The sequence below is a fragment of the Sparus aurata genome, chromosome 20 (genome assembly GCF_900880675.1).
Source record: "Sparus aurata chromosome 20, fSpaAur1.1, whole genome shotgun sequence".
NCBI lineage: Eukaryota > Metazoa > Chordata > Actinopteri > Spariformes > Sparidae > Sparus > Sparus aurata.
In genome coordinates, this window is record NC_044206.1 from 5411782 (window position 1) to 5434439 (window position 22658).

At 38.4% G+C, this 22658-nt stretch overlaps 1 protein-coding gene across 2 annotated transcripts; it reads right to left on the reverse strand.

Moving 5' to 3' along the window:
- Positions 1–1175: 1175 nt before the first annotated feature.
- Positions 1176–22634, reverse strand: mbtd1 (mbt domain containing 1). Of its 2 annotated transcripts, XM_030400677.1 has the most exons (17): positions 22455–22634; positions 21134–21338; positions 20861–20994; positions 20656–20770; positions 20490–20572; positions 20285–20402; positions 18847–18981; positions 18651–18739; positions 18232–18466; positions 16618–16673; positions 16055–16159; positions 15740–15887; positions 14335–14417; positions 12966–13200; positions 10977–11048; positions 9365–9520; positions 1176–8368 (listed from the first exon to the last, which is right to left on the reverse strand). In XM_030400677.1, the coding sequence occupies exons 1-17, from the start codon at positions 22473–22475 to the stop codon at positions 8250–8252; spliced, it is 2109 nt and encodes a 702-aa protein (XP_030256537.1). In that variant the 5' UTR covers positions 22476–22634; the 3' UTR covers positions 1176–8249. The 2 variants fall into 2 exon arrangements, with proteins under 2 accessions (XP_030256537.1, XP_030256538.1); XM_030400678.1 differs by lacking the exon at positions 9365–9520.
- Between the last annotated feature and the right edge of the window lie 24 nt (positions 22635–22658).

A 22658-nucleotide genomic window follows, 5' to 3' on the forward strand; every position in this document is an offset into this window, starting at 1 on the left:
ACCACAAACAATGGATTACAAATTCTAAAACATTTTTTAAAAAAGTTTTATATTTCCACTTTTTGAAGCCTTTTCACATTGATCTCAACAGAAGTCAACATGGTATTTTTCATGATGCAACACGCATTCAGTGACCACATCCTGTAAAAACAAATGCACCACACCTCTGTGCAGTACAGCACATTTACAGACTAATGTAGAAGTCTTTTCTAAATCAGTTAAAATAGAAACAACTGACCACAGCTGATTCTCGGTTTAGCTGAGCATCTGCTCAGGTGATTACACTTTTCAATTTAGCGTCATCTATACAGAGGTGTTAAAAGTACCCAAGAGTCATATTTAGGTAAAAGTAAAGCTATTGTCTTAAATTATTCCTATTGTGAAAATGGAAGGCACCCACACTATTAGTACTTGAGTAAAGGACTCAAAGCATCCAATATTAAATGTACTTGTGTATCAAAATCACAAGCTAAGGTAAATTCTGGAAATATTTACATGTATTTACATTATACTGTTGGTCAGGTGATTATCAAAAGTGATTTTCAGCATTTTTCTGATTATGGCAATCAGTGTTTTTTTCTATACAATTGCTCATAAAATGAACTACTTTGAGTTTGGCTCTGATACAGCAATTTGTTATGTAACTTGTAAATTTGTGACCACTTCTCAAATAAATACACTGGAGTAAAAAGTACAATATTTGCCTCCAAAATGTATTATAGTGGCAGTAAAATGAAGGAAAAAAAATATTTATAAGTATGTAAAAACTGTATTAGTAGTACACTATATAAGTAGATGTACCTAGTTACATTCTATCTCTCTCACACGTGAGATCAGAGCTGCAACAGAAAAGCTGCTAATTGAAGTAATGGATCTGAGGCTGCAGTGCAAACATTTAAAACGAATGTAACGCTGATCAAAGTTAATGCAGACATAATTAGGAAAGCCGTAAGAAAAAAGTTTGATTTCATAGTGAATAAGAAAAAGAATCTAAATAAAAAATCCCAAATGCAATATACTACATGATGAAATAAAAAGAAGCCAACACTCTGGTGTGGTCCTGTTAATCTTTGCATGTCCTGTCTGGATTAGAGCCGAGCTGCCTGCGTTCAAACGACAGGGCGCCTCCGAGAGACTCAAGTGCTGAAACTGTGACAAATGATTCCCACAGTGTCTGAAGTCATAAGCCTTTTTATTCAGTGTAAAAGTCAGATCTTACAAAAATCACCAGATAAACTTTCACAGCCATGCGGAAACAGTTTGCAATGCTTGTAAACAAAGAAGCCATTCATTACAACCAATATAATGATCCAAACATTTGGCTTTATTTACAAAGTCTATCAAAGCTTGATCACAGCACAAATTTACCATATGAAAGGAAACTGGTATACACTATCAAAAAGATGTACAAACTTTTAACTGCAATCTAATAATGTACCTCAGGGGTCAGTGTTAATATCAATAGATTTATAACTATTAACATAGATTTTTTTTTCATTTGTATCCAAAATAAATTTTGCACCATAACCCTCAAACTCACAATTATTTTCAGACAATAGTAATCCCAATACATTTAGTCATTTTTATCAAATATATATAGCACCACAATATAATGGTTTAATATAATCAGGTGGGGGGGGGGGAGGGGTATCACATACAAAAGACCCGTGTTAGTATCCAAGAAAAACAAAATTAAAATCCATCTCCAGCCTGCTCCTCATCACTGCCCACTCAGGTGCAGGCATTGCGAAACTCAGTCCTGCTATGGAAGCCTATTAACACCGGAGACAGAACACAAAATGCAGGGTGAATTTAAGTAGGGTCTTTTAAAGTCTAAGGAAAATTATGTAAATCTTGATGTATGTCAACTTTTGAACGTTCACAGTTTTGGATGACTATAAAACTTTAAAGATGGTAAGCAAAACAACAAAAAAAGAAATTTAGTCAAAAATAAGAGACACTGCATCACATTTTTGATTGAACAAATCCAAACTTATGATTGTGACTCAGAATTATGAATCACTGAATCAAAAGTCCAAACTTGCGTCAAAATTATGAGATACAAGACGGGAAAAAAGACATGGCTTGATCCAGTTGTCCAGCATTATCGATTTTTCCGGAAGCCCTGAAATCCCAATTTGATTATCATATACATTTTTTTAAAACTTCACTGTAGCCGCGAAGCTAAAAGCTACTTGCCTGAAGCGGGCACACAAGCTCGACAGTGCGTCAAGGGTGTGAAAAACAGCTTTTCAAATCAATTTGGGCTTTCAGAGACTTGGATTACACTGGGCAAGCTGTATAGAGCCTTTTTATGTTTTCTTTTCACCTCTTTTTTTACAACAGCTACTTAAATTGTTTCGGAGAACGCTTCAGCGCTTTTTTGCTGTGAAGCCCCAGACATGTTTTGCAAGCTACAAAACTTAACCCGACTTTCCAGATGCATGGGGGGGGGTAATGACTGAAATTTTTGGGTGACGTTCTCCTTTAACTCTGAAGGCATTTCTTTTATTTTCTTGGCAGAAATAGGCTTCCATACGTTTCTGGTCACAGTGGAGGAGTAAAACACACAGACAGACTGAGGAACAACCAATGACGGTTACAACAAAAAAACAAGCTCAGCACAACATCAGTACAACGCGTTCCGCTTTACATGCATTCAGTTGATCAGTGCACCCAATCAAAAATCAACTCATTGCTTCCATCTCCAGCTACTGATGCCCAAACACTTTAAATACACAGCTACCCGTGGATGGAGGTCAAACTTGTTCTATATTAAGATTTGGGGATCAAGGTGAAACTAGAAAGTTTATTATCTACAAGAAAAAAGTGAGAAACAGAAGATCCAAAACAGTGTTGATTGTGCATTTGATTATTTAGGGTTAATCTAGAGGAGGGTAGCAGCAGTTAGTCCATTGAACAGTCTTTTTTTCTTTTTTTGTACTAAGATATTAATGCAGTTTGGTCATGAAGTACTTTAATGCTTCTTCCTGCCTTCCAACATCAGAGGAAAACCACAATGACAGATCCTAACATGAAACCCATCCGCTTCAAATGATTGTGAGACACTGTCTTATTGCTCATTTGGTCTGAGAAGCCTAGCGTTTCAGCTGAGCGTTGTATCCAATCTGATTAGGAGACAAATTACAAGCAAACTGGTTGAAAACAAATCTCACATCCCGTTAGGAATGAAAAAGAAAACGCCAAAAAAAAAAAGAAAAAAAAAAAAAGAAACATGCATCCATGTGTTTTTTTGTGTCACTTCGATGTAGAATGAATGAAGACAGATTATAAAGCTGCAGAACAGACAAAATACACGAGATGGTCAGTGAGATAAGACCTTTGATGGAAGAGTTATGGAAGCATGATTAGAATCTTGAAAGCAACCAAATACCTGAAGGTGAAATAAAAAAAATAATATTTTTGCCTAAATTTGAATACCAATTAATCTAGTGTTAATATACATACTCTGAAAATCATTCATTTGACTTTCTGTGATAAAAGTCTTTTTAAGTTCATGTCAAATTTGCAACAAAAGTGATGGTTTATTTCTTTTCACAAAATCATAAAAATAGAAATATGGGTATACTTTGTGTACACACGGTACTTATCATCTGAATGTGTTAACCCTAGACAACAAACTACAAGTAAAACAAAAAAAGGTTCGCAATGCACCACTTGAAATCACCAATGGGACAAGTCGGGGGGGAAAAAATTTATAAAACTCAACTTCACAAGTACTTTTTCAGTTGCTTTAAAGATTTTAGTTACTGTGGCACTTTTTTTAGCTTCCATAGTGAGATGCACATGATGAAGACACCTTTGAGCTTTTAAAATACAGCTGATTCAGGCTTGTAGTTACAAAACCCCTACAACCAAAAAGAAGAAAAAAACTTCCTGAGAATTGAATCGTGAACCTTACTGGTCGAGAGAGAAACCATGGATCTTTTTACCGTCACTGAGAAGTTTAAATCTGCTCTGCATTTCAGTACAGCCTTCGGCCATACACCGACTATTCTGTATATGAACCCTTTGCTCACAAAAATCACAGTTATACAATACCATTTTGTTAAATCATCTCATATGTTAATTATATTAATGTAGTGAACATGACATTTGAGGGTGCTATACGTTTTTATTTAACATAGCAAAATAATATGGGATCTATTATTATTGCATCATTCAAATTTGAAGGACTACCTCATGTGCTGTGATAAAATTCTTCCGTGTTTGGTGTCTAGTCTTCAAGTGGATCATTTTAGGTAATCATTTTCATTTGCATATGCTAACACACTGCCATAGTCTATTTCACACTCTTGTTTTAGATAACGTGCCTAGCATCAGGAGGTAGTAGATAAACAGCTGCAAATATCTAGCTCTAAGAAGAATGAAAAAGGAGTCTTGTCTTTTCCACGGCTAAGCATGGATTTCTGACTAATCAGGGTTTGTTACTCCATACCATCATAGTCATGAAGAATATATATATAGAATCTATGTATTTATGCCACTTTTAGATCCTGTCGTCTTATGTGAATGCTGCCCTCGGAGACTATTGGAAAAGCAGTGCATTGTTCATGTTTCATTATCAACAACAAACCTGTTATTCTGTGGCTCAGGTGAATCATCATAAACTAGCTTGCATACATATGGCTCTGACATGAGAACAACTTAAGCAATAGAAAAACACTAATGCTTTGCATATAACCCTAATAAAATATTTAACATAGTCTTTTTTTTCGCATTTGGACTGTGTAACCAAGGCAGATTTTTTTCTCTCTTAATATGACATGACAAGTGTCCAGCCTCTTATTTTCAATGACAGAAACCAAAGTGACACTAATAATGCAGAATGTACGGAGTCTCGAGTGTGCCACGTTTTCAGTAATTGATTATTTTCAGTGAATACAATCAGAATTATTCAAAAGCAATTACACGTCGAATTCAGAGGGTTAGGGTTATCCAAAAAATACAATTTAGAAAAAATAAATAAATAAATAAAACTAAAAAACGTGACAGCTCTTTTTACTTAGAGCCCAGTTAAATGGAGGCATCAAGTGTGTTTGCTGTTCTTTAAAGGTGCAGTACGTAAGAATTTTTCTTTTCGCCCCGTCCTGTGCCAGTCCAACGCTCCTGTGCTATATATCAACATTCCCCAAGTGCTCCGAGCTCCCAGTCTGGACTGCTAGATGCAGGACTATTCGAGTTAATAGCTAACTGTAGTTACAGTAAGCAGTTATTCAGCTGATATGGCTACCCTGTATTTGTTAATGAATTTGTCATTAAAGTTTTACATATTGCACCTTTAAATAAAAATCAATTATGCCATTCCATTTTAAAATCCAATTATTCATTACCAGAAGAAATGTTCACATGAATCTGCAAATACTTCAATGCATTAAATTGTTTTAATGCATTTACTGAAAAAATAAAACTATAATTGCTTTTTAAAAATTGTATTAATTGAATATAATTTAACACAGACTTAAGCTTAGCTTAACTTGCTTAGCTAAGTCTATGAAAATTCTGGTGGCATACTCCAGACACCATATAAATGAGGATGACTTCCAGATGGACCCCTTGGTACGCTCTGGGTATAAATACAGCAGACATGGTCCAAAGCAGAACAGAAACCCCTGTATCTGCCATCTGAATCACTGCTGTAGTGCGACCTTTGACAGTATGTAACTGATGCACCCGCCAGCATCCACAATATTTATATTCACGGTACAGTTTGGCCGGTATGAGGCCAACATTGGTCAGGAGTGTTCTGTGTTCCTTCCTGACAGCAGCTACATCCAAACTGTAAAGGTCATATTGCAGGGTTGGACAGTGGGAACAACATGTCAAAGTGAACCCTATCATACCAGTAAGGTTTCTCTTTTATACAACATACCCTGCTGCTCACTTATAGTCACACAACGCAAATTAGTCTCTCAGTATTTCTTTAAAACTAAAAGATGATTTTTTTTTCTTTGTTTAAATGAAAAAAGCTTTTCATCTCCACAGCTTGTTCATCTTGAATTTCTGTTCAACATTACAACACAAAGTCACCGATATATTGCAAGGGTTATTATTGTTACTTATATATATATATATGTTTTTTTAGACAGGAAGTCAAATACTAATTTGCAGTTGTTGGTACTGTGGGAGTTCTGATTACTCTAATAGGTCCCTAAAGCTCCACATTAAGCTATCAAACCCACTTGACACTGTTACCTCATTAGATATGTGCTCTATCAATTAAGCTTATCCTGGTTTATGTATTCATTAGTAACCTACAGGCAGGTTTATGAGCTGGACCATGAAGTGAGGGTTGGGTCACAGTTTTGGGGGTTTGCTATAGCTAAAAATGTGGATATTAAAGTAGTTGTAACAATAACCAGATATTCCCCACAATGCCCATTTAATAATATAGCTTAAGGATATTAAGATGTACAAATCTTACAGTGTTGCAATGTGCTAGAGGATTACAACAACTGCACAAGATGCATTACTGTTCAAAGCTGCACCATGGCCATTTACATTTCCATCCAATGTGAAAAATTGCTCCTAAAACAAAACAAAGGGAATTAATTTGCCAGATTTCATCTAAAGCTGTCTTAAAAGGCACAGTTCACCCAAAAAGGAAAAGTAAGTTTGCATCTACTCACTTTCACGCTGATGGAAAGTCAGGTGAAGTTTCGCAGTCCACAAAACATTTCTGGAGCTTCACAGCAAAACAATGTTGTAGCGCTCTCCTAAACAACTGAAGTAGCTGGGGAATTGTTTTGAAATGGAAAAACAAACCTAATTTTTAAATTCTAAAACAAGGCCCCAGCTGCTTCAGTTGTTTAGGAGAATGCTGCAACGCTGTTTTGCTGTGAAGCTGCAGAAATGTTTTGTAGACTTTAGATCGACATGGGCCCGAGTTAATATCAAAAAAATAAATAGAAATCTCTGGGTGAACTGTTCCTTTCAATACAAATCCAGAGAAAAAAAAACAAAAAGTCCCTCTAAAGGCGGCAGGTGCAACTTCGATGTGAATCTTTTTGAATGCTGACATAATCAGTTGAGTTCTAGATTAATCTGATTTATAAACAACATCTCAATAACCGATTACTAATTTAAAAGAACAAGATGGTTTCAGATTCTCAAATGAAATTGTGTTATTACTTCTCGTTGTAAAGTGAGCTTGAAACAGACTTTGGTACTGTAATGTTTGAATCAGAATGAATGCAGCTGTGGAAATTTCCTGGCCAATATTGAAAGAAAGAAAATGTATTACAAAAAAAAAAAGGTCAACTTCATTAATGTACTAAGATCTCTCTTCAAATCACAATTCTTAATATCTATACTCTGTAGTTCTATTTGAATAGGTATCCACATACTATATGAATATAATCACTTTTATGAAACAATGAACATTAAGTTTCCCCACACAGCCACCGAAAATGTAAATGCAAAATAAGTACATTAAGACAAAAATAATCATTACAAAACAACAGAGAAAAAAAAAGGGAAAAAAAAAAAAAAAAAAAAAACTTCAAGTACTATTAACAAAGTTAAAGTCCACCTGGCAATATTGTTAAGGAAAAAAAAAAAATCCAAATATACACAACTCTGTCCCTCTGACTGCCAGCCTCACTTCTCTCCTTCCCTCAGGCCATTCAGTAGCTGACTCTCTGACCTGAAAGCAAACCAAAACAGAAAACAACGAAACAAAACTTAAGACCTGGCTCAATAATTGGTTCTCACAGTTTCTTCAGGTCTCTGTGCGCGGCCCAGATTGTGGCAGAGGCAGGGTGGGCTGATGTCGACTTGCAGGACCCCCATTTCTGAAGAAAAAGGGTTGTTTTTTATTAAATCAACCCAGGCGTCTCCTGTCTACTTGGCTGTTTCCGACTGGAGAGTAGAGAATGATGTTGCGTCACCCAAGGGGGGTACGAAAGAGAATGCCCAAACATGTGTGACCCAGGCCCCATCCTGGGTGCTTTCCAACCTGTCAATCATAAAGGTTTTGTGAGTGATTATGTGCACACACAGCTACAAGGGTTAGAAAATTGTTCCCTTCAGGATTTTTCAGAAGATTGAAGACGATCCCCCTTGTACTTCTCATCGTCATCCCCTGTAATGACTCCAAAGAAGGCCCGTGGAATTGGTCTGAGTGTGATTCACGGCTGGTTTCAATATCCACATTCCTGATCCTTGCTGGGGTTTTCCAGAGGCATGTCCTGATCCGGTTCGTCCTGCTCTGTCCCGACCTCGTGACTTCAGGGCTCCTGTTTGATGTAGTAGCTGCCTGAGCCGTTGCTCTCCTGGTCGGACGTGCCCTGTGAGAAGGTAAACTCGTCCACCTCGGCCGTCTCCTCTTTCATTCGCAGGAGAGACTCTATAGACCGGGACAGAGACAGATAAGAGAGAGAACAGCGGAACAGATGAGCCAGTTGTGTTCATGCACTTTGAGTACAATACAGGAGGAGCCTTTGTCTCTGTTCCAGGTGTTAATGTCAACTCCACATGCATTCGTGATAACTACTTTGAAGGGCTTCATTTGTAAGAAATGGCCAGAATTCAGATGGGGGCAGCATAACTGCCAACTGCTGTCATTAACGAGTACTGTATTTAGCTGTGGGATTAAATGGTCCTATTAAATGACAGGAGTTTGCCTGGATCACGACCTTTACTCAAAACTCATTTGTTTTGAGCAAACTAGAAATGGTTGTGCTATTTATGTTGCGTTTGAAATGTGGCAGTGTTTTACAATTTAGTTACCGAGGCAATAAAGCTCAACTTAGTTCAGTCAGTGAGAAACTTGAAATTCAGAATGTGTATGGTTGTCTTTTTCAATTTAGCACTGAAAATTGGTTTGACATTTTGTTAGTTATTTTTGTTTACATTTTAGACTAACACTCGCGACTCCTAGCTTGAATTTGCGGCTCCTAGCTGAAACTAAGAGGCTATCAGGTTATTGCCTCTTGCAGTACAAATTGGTATTACGAGACAGAAAGTGCCAGGGGGTAGCTGGTTAGCACCACTTTGTGAATGTTCTAAATTCTGGCCTCATCTTAAAAATCGCCCCCTAAAACAAACATAAAAGGAAACAAACATGCTTTATGACTTGCTTCAAAATGGAGGAAAGTCTCTGGTAATGCCAAAACTGTTATTCCAGTGAATTAGATGAACAGGCATTCACTGACATGAGGAAATATTCATGTTAAAACGACCACAATGAACACATAAGGTTGATCTAACAGTAGAATATGCAGTATCAGCAGTGTCCAGATCCACAGCGAGGCCCCGTGAGCACGACTGTCGCCTGTTAAAAACAGCGTCAACTCCCAGAAGGCTCGGTGCCATGCTGGTTTTATCATTAGTGTGACGTTACCTGATTTGTGGGTTTGGTGGAGGTGGGTTCGGGGTCGGGGCCGAGTGGGCCCCTGGGCAGGGTAAGGGGGCGGACTCTGCTCTTCGTCCCCCGAGAAGCTGCTCCTCCTCCTGCCTGCCTGACTGAAGGGCCGTCGACCAACCGGAATCTTCCTCTCTAAACACCAAGCCAGACTCGGGTAAGCTACCAGGGGCTTATTGCAAACAGGGTTCAATTCAACTGGAACATATTGTTGAGGTTTAGATTGTGTATTAGGAAGGAAAGTTAAAAAGTTAGAGCTTCGGTTGAAATTTTAATTTAACCTTTCACTGTTGTCAATGCATCTATATGCCAATCTGAATAAGCCCCTGGTAAGCTGTCATCAGACTGCCAGACCCAAAAAAGCAGATGCACTATTAGATACCAAGAACAAGGATACGGCAACTGTTCCAAATGTATGGAAGTCTATGGCTGCCAATATTTAAATATTCAAACAAATAGCTCTGCCAGGCAAAGGTCTGAAATGCTTCATGTGTTTAGTTGTGCTTGTCCATGTGTGCATGTTTGTTATCCGTCAGCTGTACTGGCCTGTTGTATATCAAGTCTAATATTTTTATGCACATTTATGACTTTATGTTCAAGGACCTCTCATGGTTGGAGTGATTTACATTTTTCATCTCATCTGTTTTACATCTCCATTGACTGCTGACTGACTCACTCCTCCTTACCGACCGGTAAGGAGCACAAGAGATCAACAAACCCTTTGTACAGCGCAGTGAATTCAATTATTTTCTCTCTAATCCACAGCTACCTAATGTTAACTTGTAAAAATGAAAAGGCAGTAAACCATCATCACTAACACTAACTAACAGTTTCTCATTTGCAAAGAAGTGTTACAAAGCCAGCGTGTTAAACTTAGCTATCTACAATTTCTCAAATCATCAAAGGAACTTTTTATAATGGCTGTTCTCCCAATCCTCCTGTGAATCCTGTGAAGTCTGTCCACTATTTAAACAACTGACCATTAGAAAATTATAAATGAGCTAAAATCAGCATATAATATACATTTTAAAAAATTGCAAAAATGTTTTAGAGTTAAGGTTGCAAACTATATGTGTTTAGGTCATGGGAATGTTGTGCTCAGGAGTAAAATTATTTGTCTAATGAAGTTTTCATTTAAGCTTTACCAGGAATAAGGAACATTTACATGGTACAATAATGGCCAAATGTGAATTTACAAAATGAAATTTGGGATTTAAATATGGGCAGCTATAGACATTTATATAAACGACTCAGAAAAAGAATTAGCAATAGCATCTGCTTTTGTGATCTGGACCTAATCAGGGATTTCAACACCAGGCCTAGTGCTCTCCAACACCTGCAGTATCTCAAACAGCAAAACAAAATCACACACTACTTTGTCCAAGTGTGATGTTAACCGTCAAAATCAACAGGGAAAAACATCCTGCAATGTGAGACAAGAGCTCAGATGTGTTCCGGACACACACATCAGGTGACCAATCAGAAAGCAGCGGAGTTTCCACCACAAGCGCCAGTGACAGTAAGAGGAACAGGGGACGGCGAAGGAAGGAGTGGAGAGAAAAAAATCGACAGTGAAAGAAGGATTACTCACTTTTCTTTTGTCCTTTGTACTGTTGGGCCTTTTTCTTCTGCTTAGGTACAGATTGAGGCATTTCCCTGTTACCTGAAAGATCACAAGATAGGAAGGTATGGTACGTTTGCAGACAGTGAGGTACAAACCAAGAAAACAATTAGAGAACCGAGTATGGATCGTGTCAAATCTATCACAAGCTGCAGTTAGGAATACATAGATCCAACATGCAGGATTGGCATCAATGCTGATGCTGGCCATATTAAGCAGATCAGATATCTGCAATGACATGCCTGGTCCACAGTAAATGGAGTTCCTCTGTTGTTGTCGTCATAGAATCTTATTATATTTAGTCACGTCAGGAATAGTCCTCAGAGAGAAAACACAGAATATTAGCTGGGAGTATATTAATGATAAATATAACTGAGTTTAAATACGATATATGTGGAAAAGAAATAATTAATTTAGACACGTGTTAGCAACCGCCAGTTTTAACACATGTAAGAGCTTTATAATTTAATTGTGGAACATTTAATGATGTTTTTTTATGTTGTAGAGCAAAAACATGCAAATATCTAAAGCCTGTGGTAACCATACACCTTATTCCAGACATTTAACAGAAAACCAATTTAAAAAACTCAAGACTTTGAGATAAGGGAACTGGCCTGAACTGATTTGGATTCATTAAACAGCACTCTATTACATTTACTCATCAGTGTCATCATTCATTGGACTGCTATTTAACAGCCTACACTCTGACAGCCCCAAGGCGTAGTTAAATGTGTTAAGACGGTAGACTGTGGCTGATTAAATACCGTTTTTGCTAACACAATATATGTTGACACCTACGTTAAATGTTTTGCCGGACAGTTGGCATGACTGAAGCTACAAATACAATACTGCTCTGATGATTATAGTGTTTTTTCATCTTTAAATAAGGAAATAAAATGAGTACCTACACCTTTGAATCTCACAAGTAATCGGTTAATTATCTTATTGATTAACAGAGTAAATGTTTTGTCTATATAATACATACAATAAAAAAAAAACATTTAAAACTGCCCATCCTAATTTTTTCCTAGAGGCTAAAGTAATGAAAGGTCTTCTTCCATTTGATAAGTAATCGAAAACACACTTATATAAAATGCAGTAATGTTGAGACAAGTTAAAGCAGCAAATGTTCACATTTGAGAAGCTTGAAACAAGAGAATACTTGTAACCTGAATAATAGATTCAATGATGGCTTGATGAACCAAAATGAAGGCATTACATTTTTGTTTACCCACACTTCAATTAATGGACTAAATGTTGCAGCTCTACTCCTAAACAACTAAAGTCGGACTCAGACACAATCATTTTGGTGTTTTTGAGACTGATTTTATAATCCTTGTGTGCCTATAAGAACATCTTGTACCTCTTTATTATCATTTAATTTGGTGTGTGTGTGTGTGTGTGTGTGTGTGTGTGTGTGTGTGCAGTATCTCCAGTATTGAAAGCTACCGTATTAGCATTATTTAAAAGATGTATATTTATAGTTTATATCAAGTTTCATTTATTTAGCGACAGAATACCTTGTAATTATGTGCGCTTGTTCAACAAACATAACCCTTAATTTTTAATTTCTTTAAGGGTCATTGTAACTGTTAGTCATAATAACAGCATTTTGTACTAATGTATATTGATATTTTCTGCTTTTTCTGCGTTTGCATCCAGCTTTGGCCCATACTGGATGTTTTGTGGAGACATTACCTTGCAAAATTCCTGTCTCACTCTGACATGATTTACTCAACACAAGACAGAAATGAAAAATGTGCAGCACATTTACATAATGAAGTGTTATCTGAAATGTGCTTTAGATTAAACAAACTCTGCTATCCTGATTTATTTCAGTAGCAATCTGCTATTTAGATAATGAGATATTATATATGTAGTTAGTTGACTTTTTGGATTACAGTCACCAAAAGCACAGAGCCTCAGAAGTCAGCGAGTTGAAATGCATCATGTCCTTACTCTGGGAGGCGGGGGGTTGGAGCTGGTAGCCCGTCAGCTGACACCAGCCCACAGGGTAAAGGTCAGGTGACTCGCAGTCCACCCACTGGTCGTATTCATCCTCCCAGCCGTCAAAGTGGATCCTCAGTAACCGGTGCACAATCCTCGTCACCGTGGCTACACACACCAGCCGTGGCTCCATTAAATCGACAGCCTCCAGCTTCATGCCTTGCCGGAAACCATGATTGGGAACCTCCTATGAGGCAGCAAGGGTAGTGAAAAAAATTATTTAATAATTTATATACCGTAAAAAAGAAAAACACAATAGAAATACTTGAGTTAAGAAAGCCAAAAGGAAAGATAAATAGGCCATTCCAATGGTCAGTCCAACAGATCCAAGTAGGGTTGGTTAATCAGCCCAATTTCCCCATTCGATTTGATTCAGATTATTGAAGTCTCGATTCGATTACAAATCGATTTTCGATTATTAACGATTATTGATCTTCCATTTAACATCAGTCAGCTGCTGAATTATTTTACTTCTCTTTTGAGTAACACCTCACAGCACCTTCAATATTCTATAGTGTAACTGTAATATCCAAATTAATATTTTTACTTTGTTTTAAATGTAGTCTTTCACTGTTAAAAGAAAGCTGCCAAGCTCAGCAGCCGGACTCATGTTAGAAGCATTGTCGGTGACAAGAACCAGGTTGTTTTTCTCTGTTCCCCACTCGTCTGCCATTGCTTTGAGAGACTCACACATATTTGCGCTTGTGTGGCTGTCATCCATAGCTCTCGTCTGAAGTACGTAGGACATTAGCTTCCATTAACTGCTGACATAATGAGCTGTAACGGTCACATATGAGACTGTAGCTCTGGATGTCCAGGCATCGCAGGTTATTGCTACCCTGTGAGCAGAGTTGAGGGACACTTGCACGGAAAGCTTTGTCTCCTTGTAAAGATTTGGAATCAATTTAAGTGTGAAAAAGCTCCGGGATGAAATAACATATCTTGGCTCCGGACTGTGGACCATGTAGCAGAAGCCAGTAAGAGGACGACTCCAGTTTGTATTACAATTAAACATTTCTTTTTTTTTAAATATATAATTTTTATATTTTTTAAATCGATCTTTGGAAATGTAATAATCGATTCATAATTGTCAATATTATAATCGCGATTATCGATTTTTTTCACCACCCCTAGATCCAAGTCCAGATTTACTAACAACAGTCATTTCATGCACTGTACTTTTTTAATGTGTTTATGATGTTTACCATGTGGTAGCATGTGTTACTATTAATTTCCACAAAATACCAGAGATTGTTAAAACTCAGAATAATAAGATCTTAACAAACACAACTCCAGTGGAGAAACCATTGACAAAGCTTACCTTGTTAAAGAGCTTGACAGGAGCAGCTATTGAACCCATTTCTCTGAGGTAGTCAAACCATTTAAATGGCAGTTTAGTGTACCCTGGGGAACAGAGTCAGTGTTAAAACCAGAACATTAAGAAACCCAAATCAAGAAGATGTTTTTAAGCTACTTCTAACTAATAACTTCACGTGAACAAACTTGGTGTTTAACAGTGGACAGAGGCTTAAAACTGACTACATAACAACATAGCAAACAAAGAAATGAAGAGAAATAGAAACACTAATCATTGCCTGCATGCAAGTATTTAAACTTGTTATAAAAGAACAATTATTGCACTTTTTGTCTTGAAAACTGAATGGCTCTTTTCATTGAGACATACATTTTCCATGCAACACTAAAATCGAATCACAACATAGAAAACAGAGTGAAGAGGTAACTTGAATTTCAGTATTGTCCAGCAGAGGACAGCATAGACTTGCTAAAAATGCAAATCACGATCACTTGCTTTCATGAGAAGTTGCATGGCAGCAGGGTTAACCCTAACCCTAACCCTATTTGAGGTTGAAACACATGGTCCATGCCAAAATAAAATAACTGTCTAACTAAAGCATGGGGGGAGGATCATAGGTGGAGCTTACCACAGCCATTCAAATTAAAAAGGTTCACTGTGGACTAACCAGCCAGAGAAGAAAAGGTCTGGTTTTGTACTGTTAGCAACCAGTTTATTGTTATGGTAATTTGCCATTTTCACTGTGTCAGCTGCTAGTTCAAAAGTAGGTGTTGTTTTATGTAGCGACAGGGGTTTGAGGGAAGGGAGGAGAATGGCAACTTCAGTTGTCAAAAAAATATGAATACTTGATGGCAGATCATTTCCTACAGTTTAGTGCTGAGAAAACAGAGGTTCTCATTTCCTAGTCTCGCCCCAAAAGTAATGGAAGGTCTCTTTCCTTTGCGGTAAAGTCATCCCTACCAAACTTAGGTTTCACCATGAACAAAGCTCTGAATCTGAATCAACATGTTTGTTGCACAAGCGTTTGTTCCTCACTGCTCCAAAATGTTAATGGCAAGCTTTTGAACAGATCCTCTGAAAATCACACGACAAATCAAGGCGCATTATCACCGCAGTGGCGGTTCGCCAATTCTCCGCCGTTGGTCATTCACACAGAGCGAAGCATCTCTGCCTTAAAGACAAACCGCTGTGTAATTCACACAGAAAGCCGGCGTTGCGGCTCCTAAAGAGGCGTGACGGTACACGTCACGATGATGACGTCGGTGTGTTTTCAAGGTGTTTCCTCCTGTCAATCTAAACCCGCTCACAGTTTATGATCATATGGATGCTGTTATAATGTGTAGTGATTGAGATTCTGACCCGCCAAACATCCTGAAAAGTGACAAAGTTACAGGCTCTGAGTGGACAGTACCTCTAGGGGGCGTGAGTTCAATGTTGTTGATTTCACAGAAGCCGACAGGGAAGATGGAGGGGGAGGTGCTGTGGTAGCAGAACCAGTCTGATCCATCCACTGCCTCCGAACCATCGATCCCAATCATGAGGTACCCGTCTGCCAACACCTGCAGTGAACAGCAGACAGTGGCTGAATTTAGCCTGGAGCAGTTGTGTAAAAGGCATTTTAACATGGACAGGTATATGAATCCTTCCATTACTCCACAGTTATTTCCTGGGACACAGAATCTCATCACATGCCATTCATGTGGAGTAAAAGGAAAAGTAACCTTACCTTTCTTACAGTGGCTACACATATAGCTGAGAGGTTGAGTGGGTCAATGGCTTCTAACTTCATCCCATCCTTGAACCATTCCCCACTCTGGTCCACATCTTTCACCTGATACACACACACAGATAGAAAAAAAGCCAAGTCGAGGATTTTTAGTTGCTTTGACCTAGATGACTGAGAACCTTCATCAGCAAGATGAGGATTAATATTTGTAATTTGTCAAATTAAACATTGGGATGCCATTATTATAATAACATCCTCTGAACATCACTTTTCAAATCAGCCTCGTAGGCCACTTATTAAATTTACTCACCAGTGTCATCACTGATTAGACTGCATATCTTATATAATTTAACTTTGTCTTGTCGCTGTCAGACTGTAGGCTATAAGTTTGTTTTGTATCTTTATGTATAGGAAAACAGTTTGGAATTTGTGGTTGTCAGAAGCTGATTTAAAATGTATCAAGCTACTCTTAAATGATATCGATTGTAATCACAGCTGTAGGCCTTTTTCTTGAGAGAGGCATTCAGGAGAGCAAAAAAAACAGAACATTTGTTTTGTATTACCTTCTGGAAGAGCTGTGCAGGCGCATCAACTTGACCCTCCATTTTCTTTGCAATGTCTGAAAAATAAATTGACAGATCAGTAGGACTTGCTTGAGCTAAATATACTTCAGCAATATAAACGTTAAATCAAGTATTATATGATTTAGAGACAGAGCATTATGTTAGGGAGTATCTTGTGTTTGCCAGCAGATGGCAGTTTTGTGTTATATCACATGCTGTGCACTGTAGCACTGATAATACTTAGTTATAAGTACTATCAGTAGCACTAATACTCCTTTCACACTGGCCAAAAAAAACAATCGCCAACCACTAACATTTGGCTTTTGTCTTTAATGTGAATGTATGCAATCGATTTTCAGTCTTGTGTCGAATGGCTCCTCAGTAGTCACGGGTGTTTATTGGCTCCAGCTCCAATCGGCTGTGACGGAAGCACAACACCAGGGTGTACGCGCCAATTTTGGCCCCTTGTCAAGCGCGTCATTTTGATACGTGTTGTTGAGGCAGCTGGCTTGTTAATATCTCTCCGTTCGTCTGTGTTCAAGCAGAACTCAAACATTTTTCAGTCAGTTTGAAGGCAGGACAGAAGCAAAAGATATTTAAAAAAGAACCGACGTTAGTGGCTTCAGTGCTTGCCAGCTGGCTGATCATTCCTGCGCATGTGCAACTCTCAACCGAGATAAGAAAGAAGCAAGTTGTCACACTCCTTGGCTACTTCCATCACTGGTTACAGAGAAAACGCTGCGTCTAATTCAGAAAATTATTGATGGAGACTTAAATGTCTTTTGGATGTAGTCTGATGAGGTATATGATCTGGTGCCAACTGTTACCTTTTTGCTGGCTGACACAAAAAAAAAACAAAGGCAAACTCATCTGGCAAAGGTAAAGGAGCGAACGCCTATTTTGAACAGGTCTCCCCGCATTTGAAAAACCTGGATATACACGCTAATTTTAATGTAAAGATGGTATTAGTGGACTACTGAACCTGTAAAATCAGCTGTATGATGTCCTCCATGTCACTGAAGGAGCTTTGTCAAGTCTGAGAAAACCATGATGATGACAATAAGGTTGTGTTAGCTTTGGCTAAGAGACAACATATTCATGACCCGAAACCAACTGAAATGATGGGGGCATATAACAGAGAGACTCTATCAAGTAGCATGAAAGAGTAGAATGATCCAGTAGAATGATTCAGTTTAACAGACTGAATAAGACTAGTGAGTAAAGGATATCTTGGCCTCTGCTGCTTTAACTTCGACCACCAGGTATATGGACACACATCCATCTTGTGTATATAGCATTTCTATAATATTTAATCTTATTTTTTTTTAGTTTGTTTTTATTGAATTCTATTTCATGTTCCCTTCTGTCAATTCCTGCCTCGCGCTGCTTCATGTTGTTATTGTTTGCACACTGTTTGTTCCCTTGTGCTGCCATGAAAAAATACATTTTTCCCATCTTATCATTCCTTTGTCCCTCATGTCTCTCTCCAATACCCCCTACTTTAAGGAAGTGACCTTCTAATTCGCTGGGGTAGCCCTTTATACACATTTCTTCGTAAAATGTCAAACATACACGACAAAAAATGTAATTGTTGCAAGTTTTTCTCAAACTCACCGGATCGTTTGAAGCGGTGCCCGATGCTGCGCGACCAGCCTATATTGTGGATAAGGGGGCTGAGCATGTGGCACCAGAAGTCATCGGACCGGTCCTGGCTCTCCTCATAGACCAGCCTGAGGCGACCCCCGATCACCTGCTCCACCAGTGCCACCCGTGTCCGGCACAGGTAGTTCTTATCCACCACCTCTACCCGCATCAGCTTCTTAAAGGGGAACTGCATGTTCTCGTGTACCTGTGGTGAAAAATGACACACAGGTTTAACAAACACAAAACCAGATTTACTGATTTAACTTTTACAATCAAGTCTAAGTATTTAATTAAAATAAAGGAATATCAGCTATGGGCTGGCACCTTATTGAAGATATTGGCCATTAAAAACAGTATCATCAAATTGATGAAGCATTTGTGCTTCTCACCTTGGCATTAAAGTCAGGTGGCAGTGTTTTAGCTCCAGTGAGACGTTTCACAAGAAAGACTTTCCAGTTAGAGTATTTATGCTGTATACCTAGAGGGGAGAATATCAAAACAACAGCAACAATTACCACCAGCCATCCCAGAACACACACACACAGACATTCAAGAAAAACACCGTAAACTCATTTGTCAGCTCACTTTTTGGAGGTACAAGGGGCTTGCCGCTTGAAGCACACCATCCCACCGGGTGCACCTCAGGGATACAGAGATTACACCAGAAGTCCTTACTGTTGTCGTTGTCAAAGCCCTCATAACGCAGGAGAGCCTTGAACCCTGCACGCATTAAAACACAGTTGAAGTTCACAGCTCGTTACTGACCTCAGGAACAGCAGTCGTCAAAACTATCTCCAACCAAGGTCCACTTATTTTGTTCTAGTCTTGAAACCATATCACATGGTCTTCATCGACAAATGAGGTCATCGTATGTCATTGGAAAACAGCTGCCATGTCAGTTACAATATGAAGCTCGACTTTTAATTTACATGGAAGAGAAGTCTTACGTGCAGCCAAATGAAGGCATTTATTTGTTGTTAGAGTAAATCTCTGAAGGTTTTTAGCTCAATGTTTGTGCCGAAACAGTCCTGTAATAAAAGCTATGCAGACAGGAACACGTTTACTGAACTGAGAAGGTGGGAATGCTCGTCGTCATAGAAACAGATGATAGATGTAACTCATATTACAGTCAGAGTCAAACTAGTGCAATATATATATGAAAGTCTACAACAAGCAAAGAAGGACTTTAAGTGAGGACTGTTTTGGCCAACAACATAAAACTGAAACAGATACAACAACAAAGAACAGTTAAAAAAAAAAAAAATTAAAAAAAGAAAATGATTGCATCGTTGCAGTAGGGCTGCAACTACATTTATTTTCATTGTCAGTTAACCAGTCAATTGTTTCTTGATCAAAAGTCCAAGATGGCGTCCCAGCAAGTCTTGTTCTGTCCACAACCTGAAGATATTCAGTTTACGCTCAAAGAGGAGCAGGGCTGGGCATTATATAGACATCACATCATTATTGTGACAGGAGATTACTTACTTATATCATCTCTATTTTGGATAGTTATACTGTGATGTGATACAAGTGCCCTTTTCTGGTTTTAAAAGGCTGCATTTCAGTAAAGTGATGTCAGTCTCACTAGACTGGTACACTTGTTCTAATACTAGTCTTTGACCACTGAGTCATTGTATCATTATTGATGATTATTCATCAAAAACTATTTTGTGTTCATATTAGTCATATAGTCATGCTTAGAATACCATCACAATATTTAGTTCTCTGGTCAAAAATACCAAATTTGATTTGGTCTTCCAGTCCAAGCATTTAGGAAGCTTTTGAGTTGATTTCTAGATATCAAGATTTATGCTGAGTATACAATATAGTTCCATTCTCATTAAAAAATATTGATTGATTATCAGAATAGCTGTCGATTAATTAAATGGTTGACAACTATTCAACAATTGTTGCGGCTCTACATTGCATGGTCCTAATTTGTAATCTATATTAAAAAAAGTCTTCTTAATATTGAGTTTTAAGGTTGGATTCTTCATTTAATTGTCTATAGAAGTAGTCTTACCTGCTAGCTTAATGATTTCTGCTATCCAGTACACTTTAGTAGAGAGGCTGGTGTCGGAGTTAGGCACTTCAATCCTCACTCCTTCTTCTATGTCTCCCCAGCACATCCCCATAGGAGCCTGAAGTGCACAGGAAGCAGTGAAGTTCATCATCCAGGAAGGCAATGAATAAGTGGCAGCTAACGAAACAACTCCAGTTATACTTACGTGCTTGAAACAGCTGACTGGAGCTCCAGCCGTGTTATTGCTACAGATATACCGACCCCAGTCAAAGCTCTCTGCAGGGACCACTGACATAAAGAGGAAACAGTGTAAAGCAGGCGTGTATCTAAACAGAGAAGAATGATATGGATTCTGCTTTTTGATCACCTACCAGCTTTTGATTTGGCCTGGTTCTGTTGACTTGCTTGGTACTGGGCATAAGCTGCCAACTTTGCCATTAGTGGCTGTTTCTGTAAGACTTTTGCCTTTTTTGTTGGTGGTTTGCCCTTGCAAAATCAAAACAGATGTCAATATTTCTGTGATAATATTGGTTTACCGTCAAAGTATTTATTTTAGTAGACTTCTAATGCACTTACTTGGAGTCTTGCCAAGATGCTAGCTTTTTTGGAATTTGAGGAGTAACTCCTAGAACAGGACACGCTGCAGAAGCGCTTCGTTTTTGAGTAGAAAGCATCTCGTACACCAACCATTCCACACATCTCACAAGTGGCTGTGGAACAGAGACCACGAAACAGACACACATAATCTGTTAAAACACTGAATGCCCAGCAAACTTTTTTTTACATACAGGATTACATTCCTGATAACCACAGAAAGCATAAGTTCCAGGTATATTTCCATGCACTGACCCATTCCAGCCTTGCCGTCAGGGTAGGTGTAGACCTGGCCATTGTTCTTGATGATGGGCAGGCTGGCGGGGATGGAGGGCACCACCTCATCCTCGCTGTCCTCTGAGCTGGAGCTGCTGGTGGACTCCTCGCTGCAGCTGTCATAGCCATCAAACATCCCGAACGAGTCTCTCCTCTTACGCTCTGAACGTGGGGTGCGTTCAGCCTTTACAACCAAAGAAATGACAAAAAGACACCAGTCTGAATACATCCAATGCCTTAAAGCTCCAGTTTACAGTTTTCTCTCTTAATTAACCTGTTGATTATTTTTATAAGGTGATTAATTCATGGTTTTGTCAATAAAATAGCAGAAAATAGTGAAAATGTCGTAACAAAATTCAAGGGGAAGTAAATATCTCCTTGTTCGCGGACAATCCAAAACCCAAATACGAGTTTACCATCAGAGAAGCAAAGAAAAAAAGCATTTGAGCAGGGAGGGTGACCTGTTGTCATTTTTGCTTAAAACGTAGCACTTACTCATCAACATTATTGTTCATTATTAGTTTCAGCTCTAGAATGCCCTAACAATAGAATCAATTTAACACGTGTAAAATTCTAGGATTTTGTTTGTTTGTTTGTTTTTTTCTACCGGTGACATTTCACAATCTCTGAACCGTGAGACTGGCTGTGGAAGCCAGTTAGTAAATGCTACAAAAAGATGTTCAGAAAAGCCAAACTTAATTGTATCATATTGCAGCGAAAATCTGAAAATTCAATATATGTTGCACATTTGGTAGACAGGATCCGGAACATTGTTTAAATATTTACTGTTGTCACAGCCTGCCTACTTCCTCTTCTGAGCATCACAGGTGACATCCTCACAGGCTCCGCTAACATTAATTATTTAATCAGCAACAATTCTCAAACAAAAAACAATGCACCAGCAATGAAGAAATACTTAGAGAATTGCAGGATGCACAAAAACAGAAGGGCTAGCTAATATAAGCGCTTAAATAAGGGGCGGCCTTATTAGAAATAACTCCTAATGCTAACAAGCGTTAGCATAGCTAGCTAGCGGAAACCTGTTTTTCCAGTTTTTATTCATAACAGCAAACACATTTTTCATTTGCGTAGCAAACCTGCACCTACACATATGCAGTTAAAACAAATGTGAGGATATTTTATTTCTAGCATTCGGGTTTTTTGACTTTTCTAATATTATACACTGGCTAACCCACTAGCTAGCTACCATAAACAGATAACAACAAAGGAGGAGCGCTAGCCGAAGCAAATCCTCTGGAAACGGAGGCTCGCGGCCCTAAAATGTTTCAACTTCACTCACCAAATCCCGTGTGTCTTCCATCAGCCCTTCATATAGATAACGTTCTAGTTAACTGTGCAGCCCAATTCAAATCAAACCCCTACGCTGGGGATATATTTGGCTTGGAAATACCAAATTCTAAATGAATACTACCAAGCAGGATATCAACAAATTACTCTGCTTCTTCTGCGCATGTGCGAGCGTAACCTACTTTCATGTGATTGG

Bases quoted from the DNA above. Each gene is read 5' to 3' on its own strand.
- mbtd1 (XM_030400677.1), bottom strand. From the start codon at position 22,475: ATGGAAGACACACGGGATTTG. The intron at 20,573-20,655 runs GTAGGTGATCAA...TCTTTATGTCAG, and splicing joins CCAGGCCAAATCAAAAGCTG to TGGTCCCTGCAGAGAGCTTT. The intron at 9,521-10,976 runs GTGAGTAATCCT...CTTGGTGTTTAG, and splicing joins GTACAAAGGACAAAAGAAAA to AGAGGAAGATTCCGGTTGGT.